General features: G+C 39.3%; 1 protein-coding gene across 1 annotated transcript; it reads right to left on the reverse strand.

Moving 5' to 3' along the window:
- Positions 1-3,127: 3,127 nt before the first annotated feature.
- On the reverse strand, positions 3,128-8,471 carry LOC140135606 (peptidase M20 domain-containing protein 2-like). The gene is given in 5 exon segments (XM_072157151.1): positions 3,128-3,970; positions 5,234-5,364; positions 6,862-7,022; positions 8,074-8,258; positions 8,261-8,471. Coding segments are annotated over 5 exon segments (1,209 nt in total). The 5' UTR covers positions 8,442-8,471; the 3' UTR covers positions 3,128-3,419.
- Between the last annotated feature and the right edge of the window lie 2,374 nt (positions 8,472-10,845).

Genomic DNA, 10,845 nt, shown 5'->3' on the forward strand with positions numbered 1-10,845 from the left:
ATATGGTTTTAAGAAGGGTTCAAGCTACATGCACAATATGGGCATGATGCAGCAAATATCACAACACATTCTTTCCAGGATTGCAGTCACACATCCGCCTGTCATTTTGTTGCTCTGCGGGACAGGCAAATAAAATGTATGTCTTTGACAGATTATAAAATATTTGAATAAAGCTCTCGTAATAGGTTTACTCAACTTACAGGCCCGGGGGTGCCAGTTGAACCGTCAATGAAGTCATCACCGACCAAAATTTCGCGGTAAAAGGGTATCTTTTTAAGCATAGGCCACGTCCAGCGGACGCTTGAAAGGGTCTCAATTTTGGTGTTTTCTGGAAAAAAGGGTACCTTTTTACAATAGATATGTCGGCGTTTTGGGTTCATGAAAATCAAAGTCCAGCATTTGACGTCAGCCGCTGTTTTCGCTCCTGATTGTAAACAACTTCTTACTTCCGGGTCTGTAAGTGTAATATATTAGTCTTGTGCCCGGTCTTGTACCATGATGTTTGTGCATGCTGCCGAAGCGGGCTGCGTAGAGACGGCGTAGAGACTACGAATTTTGTACAAGGTACAGATACTGTGTAATCGGAATGGATTACGACATACGTTTGACTGCTGAACCAGATATGACAGGAACCATGCCTTTTGGAAATCGTGAAGTGACATTTGCCATCGCTGTTTGTCACCCGCGCAAAACCGAAGTTAAACGGGGAAAAAAAGTGCTTTATATTTCAGCTTGATTGCAGCTTGTTTGTTGTGTATGACCACAATTTTGTGTTAAGGATGATATTCCAGGCTATTTCATATTATAACAGAAATTGTATGTAAAGGGATTGGAAATACACTAGGTAAATATTGCTTTCTACCTTCGTCAGTGAAAAGGGTCATTGGGACATGTAAGGTCAGTGATATGGGTACCTTTGTTTGCACCATGGCTGTGGTCAGTGATTTGGGTATCCTTTTTTCATAGCAGGTCAGTGGTAAGGGTTACCTTTCAGCCCTTGGGCATGTCAGTGTTTTGGGTGAAAAATAAAAGTGTCTGGTCAGTGATGACAACATGCAATGGTATATGAGTGGCACCCCCGGGCTTACAGGTAACACAAATTCCAAAATGATGGTCACAGATACATAGTTTGAACTCGGCATCTCTACTGTAATAAGCTGCCAAAAACTGGTTATGTGTGCGAGGTCAAATTAATATGGATGGGCAATATCTTTGAATAATTTCATTAGGAATGTAAATTTCAAATGTGGATTTTGTTCATTTTGACACTCTAAACAAGGACGACAGGAACTACATGCACTCAACAACATCTTTGGCAGTTCCTGTTGCCTATAAAATGAAACAGTCAGATGTGATGATTGCCAGTCTGATGAAGCTACTAGTGTAGTGGTGAAACATCACTAAACATCTTCATTTTTCTTTGGAATTGTTCAAAATGAACAAACTCTACATGTACAAGCAACGATTATTCTTAGTCAGTGGGTGTGGCTTAGCTTGTAAGTGGTGAATTTCATTGGTTCATGGGTGTTGTCTACCAGGAGATACAACAGTGGCCTGGTGTGAAATACACACACATGACTACAGTACACACAGTAGAACATGTCAACCATTTTCATTTGGTTTTTAGTTATCAAAATAATATTTAACTAAGAATGAGAATAAATGATAGGAATTTTTGTTTTTACACTCCTCTATTGTGTCATAGAGGATAGGCAGGTCCAATTTTTATCGCAATGGACACCTGTAAATTCCTATCAATTATTCACTTTTAAGTATAAAGACACTGGCTAATTCTTAGAATGATTTGTGAAGTGTATTGGGGAAGACTTTGTTCAATATTTATAGCTGGCAATTGAAAGACACATTCTTCAAAAATAAAAATGTTTAGTGAAAATTATTAGGTTTTTAAAAGTTACTGCAATTGACAAATAATTGAGTAAATTGTCCCAAGTGAGGCTTGCGTAATTTCACAAGAGAGTGTATCTACCATCAGTCACATTCACACGCAGAGAGCTGTGCCCAACTGCATGTGCGCCATTCTATTATCAATCCACTTTTTTCACTGTGTGAGTTGATCAAAGTATATTATGATAGCAAGTGTCCACATTTCAACGTCGGATACAAAACACATCTGAAGAACATTATTATTGAGCTGCAACTCATAGGATCTGAAAGACCGTCCCTTCATAATATCAATTGGTAGAATTTTCATAAGATTGTATATGAAACAAAAACATATATTCGCATGTGTTTTATTTTCACGGTACCGTTGGGATTGCAAAAAATTCCCAAATTACTGCAAAAATTAGCATGAAAATGTCAAATTTTACATGATAATAAAGTACTGTTCACGTCTGGGAAAAGGTTTACAAAGGAACAAGTCTGTAACTACTACCCAACAATTGAACTCCCTAAATAAGCAAAATATCATTGTACATATAGTCCAGTATTTACTTATAGTTTTGAAGTTTCATCTTCCGTGTGGAAAATGTATCCACTAAAGTGCAAATCTAGCCACTGATCTAGCTGCAAGAAACAGCTTACTCTTTGCATGGGAATATGAGGTGATGCAGCAGCTAGATCGGTGCATTAATGACATCATCTTCTGCACAGAACATACAAGACTTGTACATCTAATTGCCAATTTAGTACAATTATATCAGTCCAAATGTATTTATTAACAGAACTGAACTCCTACATATGTATATGACAAAATACATAATACGTTATCACATGTGGGTGTTACATAATGCAATTATTAGGAGCAGGGGAACTTTGGGCATCATCACATCTTTTTATACTACCTGATGCATAATTCCCATATCATAGTAGGCAATCGCAAGGAGTGTAGCATTTGTTATGACATCACTTGATCTGAAAAGCAAATGCTGATATATAAATTAGAAGTTGCTAGCATGCCCTAGCATCAAATATGTTCCCGCACTTTGAAGCCTTTATACTTCAAGGACTTTTCAAGGACTTTCAAGGTCCGAAAGCATGATTTTTAAGGACTTACCACAACACACACAAAAAATCATGATGCGGCTCTCCATGCGGCACGTATTAACGAAAGTGACAGCTCCTCTCCACTCCCCAAATTTTGTCAAAATTATACTTTAGGCAATTTTCAAGGACTTTCAAGGACCTTGTGCAAGTTTTCAGGACTTTCAGGGCGGCCTTGAAAAGGTGTTTTCAAATTCAAGGACTTTCAAGGACCGCAGAAACCCTGATCAAATAACAACTTTTTAGTATCATCGCTAGCCACCACTGAATGCTGGTAGCATTTTAAAATCCCTACTAGTATCTGATTACCCAATTTTTTTTAATTCCCTGTGCTTGGAACTGGTGGAGGGGTTCCACAATTTTTCTGATGCATGCTGCAATTGCTAGCATGATTTGGGCATCTAATTGCTAGCTTATCAAGGCCACAAAGTAAGAGGAGCTGTAGGGGAATCAGCCCTAGAGACGTTTTTGATTTCTTCCATCAGTTCTGGCTTCGACATTACTTCCAAAGCTGTCAACGCAACTGCTTTGCTCGCTAATATCGATGCGTTATGTGCCTCTTCTGTTCCGCAAGCCTCTGCAAAAGCTTCTGACTGGTAGCTGGCGTCTGTACCTATAGCAAACGTTGGCAGTATGCAGGGGACAATGTGCGATATATTTCCAGTATCGGTAGATCCGCAAGAGGTTGTCAATAAGTCCACATCGCCTGTGAATTGTAGTCCAAGACTCTCTGCCTGCCTTTGGTAGACATCTGCCATTGGTGTGTTGGATAAAAGGGCTGAATACGGATTTTCGGTGAAGTCGAAATGCGTTTCGCATCCAGTTGCCTTACCGGCTGCGACAAATGCAGCATTAGCTTTTTGCGTCAGGATGGCCATGTCGATGTGATCTCTGGCACGAAGGTATATCTTCATCTCTGTTTCTCCAGGGATTATGTTAGGTCGTAAACCACCATTATTAATGATACCTGTGAACATGATGTGAAATGAATGAAGGAAAACAAGAATTATTAATATTTTTTGTTGCTCAAGATAGCGCAATCAATGATTCTGGAGTAAATGTTACTCACAGGGTTGTTGCCACGGTGGTCGGCGCTGGTCGGCAGTAACCAGTACTCAGCCTGACCGACCGGCACTGAAGGGAATTATAGGTCTTGCCGACCAGCACTAAAATGATAAATTGTCCTCAAAACAGCTGTCAAATGCCATTACTGTCAAGAAATTAGCATTTTAATTCAATTTTCTCTTATAATTTTAGCCGGCACTAACATTAGGCTAGCTACAACCCTGGTTACTCAGTAGCATTATATGTAGGATTCTGGCCTATAATGGCATTGATAGAGAGATGAGCACTTCAGCCTGTTAATACAGGTTCATCCCATTTACCTATAGTGTGTGCTTCTAGCTGCAAGTCCCTGAGTTGTTGACAACTAATTTATGGAATGATTTGGGCCACACTGGTTAGAGACAATCTAGGCCTGAGGCTTGTAGGTTTGGCATAATGCACTATAAATCACTAAGGTGTTCTTTCCTCTCACAAAAGATTGGGCCTCATAGGAGCCAGCGGGTTTGTGAAACTTTGCACCTCTGAGGTACAGGATGCAAGTCCTGGCTGTCTCTAACAACAATAATGTGCATTTAGTTTCAATTCCATACTCCAGTATCCTCCTACTTCTAAATCTAGACTTTCTTCCATAATTGTAAAGTTACGGAATAATTTCTGTATTGAATATGATCGCAGGTATTTAAGGTACAATGTACCAGTGTATATAATGGTGCAAATAGCAGGGTAGCTGAAAGCCCCAACAGATCCAAACAAAACAAACAATCATAAATCTTCTTTCCATTTTTGCCTAAAAATCATCAATGCACCAGGCAAAATTGCATCACAGTGACATAAAATGGAGAATGAGCTGGTACCTCGATCTTTTGGCAGCCCTCCGGTTTGCTTGACCCCCCCAGTTATTTAACATGGTAAGCCTAACCCTACTGTCCTAACCCTAACCCTATTGAAAGTAGTCTGATCTTTGCTATTGATTGCAGAATGTCAAACACACTTGGGAATGTGCTACTTGAATCACTGGTTAGAAGTGACTCATATGTTTAAATGTATATGTAGGGCTAGTATCAGTATAACAAAGAGGCAAATTGCAATTCACAGGCCCTCCCCTCCCTCAGTTAGACGACTTATAAAATATAACTAAAAAATATGATGGTTGCACTTCACATACCATGAATCTGCATGTGAGGTTTAAGTTGTTGACGGAGGACTGAAATGTTGGTGTAGCACAGGACAGCAGCATCTAGGGCATTGCGGGCCTCCCATGGCTGGCATGATGCATGAGAGGTCTTGCCTTCATATCTGAAATCAAATCACATATCACATGTTACTGGATTAGTGGCAGAATCTAGCTCACTTACAACCTTTAAGAAACTGGTGAAGTGGACACAATGTGTTGATAACACTGGCCCACACGCCACAGCACTACAAACTGCCCATACCAATTTTGAGGACATTGATTCGCAAGAGTCACAAAATGGCTGCTCTGTAACTGTAGCTGGCCAGAAAGAGACTATGAAGACTTTTTTTTTTATGTCGTCTGCCTTATTTACATCATCCATTGCTTATTACCATATTTAAGACACCGCTTTTACACTGTACCTGCTCTTACACATGGTCCTGCTATTATACTATCCCAATGCTCAGTATAGACAGGAGCTAATGGTGATTTTTCTCTGAAAATGCCAAAATAGCCCTCAAAAATTCATTAATTTATATTCATAACCTCATTAATAAACGCGATGCATGGGATCCAATCATATTTTATTATTTGTGAAAACACGAACGCAAATCGAGGTCATTAATATCTCACAATTGACCGCAAAATGCGTAATTGTTCCAATATCGCACACAATTGACCTCCGCATGCGCCCGTGTTAAAGGCCCAACAAACTCTTGCGCGCTGGCTGTCGATTTGGATCGCGGGCGCTACCATATTTGCACAGATTCTGATACGCACTTTGTTATTGGTCGTCTTGTTTTAGCCTGGTTGATTTTGGGAAAGGGAAGATTCTATATAAAATTGTTAATTTTTACAAACTTTTGAGGACAATTTTGTGTTATTTTGTAAAGTTAAAAGATCAATTAAGTGACGGTTATGAATGAGGTTAATAACTTTGCATTGGTAATATGTCGGGCATTGTGAAAAATCTAAACATTTTGCTTCGGACCTCGGAATATCCCTCAGGGCTATGCCCTTCATGATATTCCTCGGTTCCAAAGGCAAAATGTTTAGATTTTTCACAATGCCCTCCAAATAACCGATGCGCAGTTATTAACCTCTAAATAAAAAGTAGCCCTGAAAGGAAACTATTTTGAAGCATGTGGCTCAAGTAAATGGGGATTGAAAGAAGTTCCAGAAAGTTTTTATTGTTTTGTTTTTTCAAAAGTATAAGCTCCCAAAATTAAAAATAGTATTTTGAGACCTGACTGTCATCAGTTTTGCGATCGGAGTGGCGACTCTCATCGACTCATAATTTAGTTCTCTCAGATAACTTCACTTGGTATTATCCAGGTCTCTGTCAATCAGTTGGACTTTGGCCCTGCATAGCTAAGTAGGGCCAGGCACAGTGGCCACAAGGAAGAACAGATGATTAATTGTGTTTACAACTGATTGAGTGTCCCAGTTTAAAAGAAGAAATAAAATAAACAAACAAAGTGCATCCACTCCCATATATTTTGAGCGCAAATACTTCAAAAACACACACATCCGATATACGAGTGTCTATGCTGAACAATGAGGGCAGGAGACCAGATTCTCCTTCATCCACAGAACACTTGCCATTGAACTTAACTTACTTAAGTTGCACCCTCATGACTTGTAGGAAGAGAGGTTTGGAGATGTTTGCCATATATGGCTGCACCGTCATAACAAAGTCTACATCTTTGAAGAACTGTTGATTGACTAGGTCTGCTTTGGTTCCATTGCCTTCTTTGTCAGGAGATCCTACTACTGTTACCTGGTGAAATGGAATAAGAAGATTTCAATTCAATTAATTTCAGGATGCAATGATAAATGTAAACACTAAACAGTGAGAATCCCATTCCCGGGTGGGAATCTCAATGTCTTCTGAAGCTGTTCCCAAAAGAAACTAAGCGGACAAAGGGAGATTGATTGAACCACCCAAAACGAATGTCATATTCATATCAACAAATTTAACCAAATCATACAAGTTGCTGTGAAGGCCAAAGCAACACATATCACTTGACCTCACTAAACTTGTATACAGTAGATAGCTGCAGTCTGGTTTTTGTTTATCAGGTCAAATTTAGGACGATCAAATTCCCTGACAAATAATTGGCAAACTTTGATTTCAATAGTGTATTGTAGCAGTCTGTACAAGACATATTATATCAGGTTGACACTGCAACTTTATAACTATGTTACTTGTAACCATATTTCTTAGTCGGTGGGAGTGGTCTAGTTTGTAGACACATAATCTGATTGGACAATCGCATGATTTCGGGTGCCGTCTAACAGGCCGTAGACGACCCACGTCATCGTAAGTGTTGATAACGCGTAACACGCTTGCAACGGTGCGCGTATGTATCGCGTTGTATGCGTATAGACTAGTGCGGAACGCACACGCTAGCAGTACGCGCAACAGAATACGTGAATGTGTAAACAAGTTTCGTTCATTTTTATAATAAGGGGAGTTTTTATGACGGTAATTTAGTTTTTGGAATAAAAAAAATAGTTTACAGATAATATTAAAATAATATTTAACTGACTAAAGAATGAGAATAAACGATAGGAATTTTTGTTTTTACTATCCTCTACCTATGATAGACGACAGGCAGGTCCAATATTTTTATCGTAGTTGCGCCGGCATCCACTCCTCAAAATATTGGACCTGCCTGTCGTCTATCACACGGTAGAGGATAGTAAACACAAAAATTCCTATCGTTTATTCTCTAAATCGTCAGCTGCTAGGGCAACAAGGTCTTTGTTATTACGACCTTCTTGTGCTCAGCTGATGATAAAACTCCCATCTCAACTATACCACTTACTTTTCCAATAGCTTTATTCCCTGCAGCAATACCAGCTTTGATTCCAATGCCAGCAGCAACACACACCTCTGCCACTAGATTATGACCCGATGCATGGCCAAGTTGAGGCAATGCATCATATTCACACAGGAGACATACGTGATAAGTCCCCTCATCTTTCTTCCCATAGCTAGCATGGAATCCGTGGGATGAATGAATTGTTCTTCGACCTCAAAACCTTGTTCTCGTAGAAAGGCTGTTAGTATTTTGTGAGCTTGAATTTCTTGTTTACCCAGTTCGGGGTTTCTCCAGATTTCACTGCCAAGTTCGCGGAGCTGTCTTTCTTGACCGTCGATGGCAGATTTTGCTGCCTCAAAGCGAGTCTCCATTTTGAAAATCACAAGAATACTTTTACCTGAAATAAAGATGCAGAAAAGAGAAGATAAGAAAATGATCAACATTTTTACAAATACAATCTTATACATGTATTCAAACTTTCATAACATATGTGATCCGATCTGATAGTATAGGGCGCTATGGGGTGATATGAGCAGGCGCGGATCCAGGCATGGCGCCCCCCCCCCATTTTTCGAGGGTCCTAATTTTTTTTTATAAATATGTATAAAATTTTGTTGGATAAAAATAAAAACCCTTTGTTTTGCTTTTCATTTTTACATGATTTTTACATTATTTTATTATCATATTTCACTATTTGTTCAACGATATGGACAAAATGAGAATAAGAACTCCAAAAAAACTATAACTACACTACACTAAACGCTAATAATCACGGACAACAACATTAATCTTGTCCACAACGACATACATGGTAAATAAAACTTTACCACAAGTGGGACAAGGGTGGGTGGGGAAAAACAACAGAGACAGACCAGAGAACACCAACTTGATGTGGGGAAACAAGTAAAAAACAGACTAGACAATATGCAGTTACCAGTACCAAGGCTCTCAAAAGTGCTAAACCTGCAAAAAGCACGCTACACGCTTAGTACTCTACATGGTCACAACAGATAAATTCGAGCCTGGCCATGAATTACTTTAAAATTTACCTATACATGTAGCTAGCCTAAGAGTAAGAAGGCGATGTGTCCACTAAATTCTTTAAGAACTCCCATTTTGTTTTCTTTTTGCAAAAAAAAAAAATTGCAAAAAAAATCCAGATGGCCTTCAAAAAGGAAGCAGGCAGGGACATGAAACATGTTTTTTTTTACCTGGCCTTCCTTGACTTGGCACAGATTTCATCATGTCATGGATTTGGACTTCGTACTTCTTGTATATCAAGTTGAACTTTGTAGCATGTATATGCCGTCACATTGTCGTGTTATGTCGATTGATCTGTTATGTTTGATGACTGTCTATAATAATTTGGTTCAGAAATCTTACTATCCATGACAACACAAATTTACTGTTTTGAGGTCTGGTCAAAAAAAAGAAAAAAAAGGGGTTAAGCCACCACTAATTGCAACAGAATCCATTTAATCACCATTCATTTCAGAAAGGCATAAATAACAACACAACAAAAGTCCTCAAAAATCTAAGTAGTGTCCACAGTGCCTAATTTGCATGATCCGCATTGGCCGCTTCATGCAGGGGGTGGAATTTAGACCATGTTAAAAACCATCAATGTACAATGTATTGCTCTCATCATAAGGAGTCGGAAAAAGTATAGTTTAACCTTTTTCCGATATACAGTTCTTGAGTTATAAAGCAAAAAGGTCAAAGGTCATACGGGTCCACAGGTGTCCACAATCGAAAAATACTCCAGTTTTCATCCAATCGGTCTCAAATTGTTCCTTTGGCAAAAATGAATTAAAATCAGAACAGATTTATTGTTTTGGATGTTTGGTACATACATGTACATGTAGGTAACATCATAAAATAGGTCAAGGTCAACAGGGCTCAATAGATTTGATCTTTTCTGCCTTGAAGCCTTCTACAGTGGCAGCCTCAACAACTTATCGTGGAAGCACAGGAAGATTGTTCCAAATGGAATGGTGAAAGGAAAAAATGTGTCCCCATATCTATCTTTGTCATAATTGATCTGAATGAACTTCTGTTTGTGGCCTCTGATCTGGTTCCTTTGTCTGGTGTGACAAATCTCATGCTGTGGTGGCAAACTCTAACAATAGTTGTATATGCAGCCGATATAATCTTCTCATCACAGTCCCAGAGGTTTCGACATAACAAACCAAGAAGAACTCTGTGGGCCTTTTTGCAAACTTTTGTAATGTGGTCACTCCATGTCAAGGTGTTGTTGAAGCACACTCCCAGGTACATGTACATGTACGGATGAGATTCAACTGTCTCCAATTGTTGACCGCAGAAACTGTAGACATGTTTTGGTGGATTTCTCACTCCTATTGTCATGGTGACACATTTACTGGGATTGAAGGACATTAACCAGTCATCTTGCCACTTCTCCAGAGTAGGTCTTTCTGCAGTGTTATGGAGATGCTATCCTGGATTGCTGTTGTGTACATTGTACACAAGACAGTCATGAATCTGCAAACAGTCTGACACGTGATGTAATATTTTCTGCCAAGACGTTGATGTAGAAAAGGAAGCCAATAGGTCCAAACACTGTACCTTGAGGAACGCCAGACAACCCCCGGGGCCTTCTGGTGATTTTTCCATCAACCATCACCCTCTGTGATCCGCTGGTAAGGAAGTCCTGGAGACTTAAACAAATTCGTCCAAAGGTACCGGTAACCAAAGGGTCAGGGATCACATTTTTAACTATCACTAAATGTTTCAGAATTGAAGTCCGCTAAAAAG

Source organism: Amphiura filiformis, chromosome 16 (genome assembly GCF_039555335.1).
Source record: "Amphiura filiformis chromosome 16, Afil_fr2py, whole genome shotgun sequence".
NCBI classification, from domain to species: Eukaryota; Metazoa; Echinodermata; class Ophiuroidea; order Amphilepidida; family Amphiuridae; genus Amphiura; species Amphiura filiformis.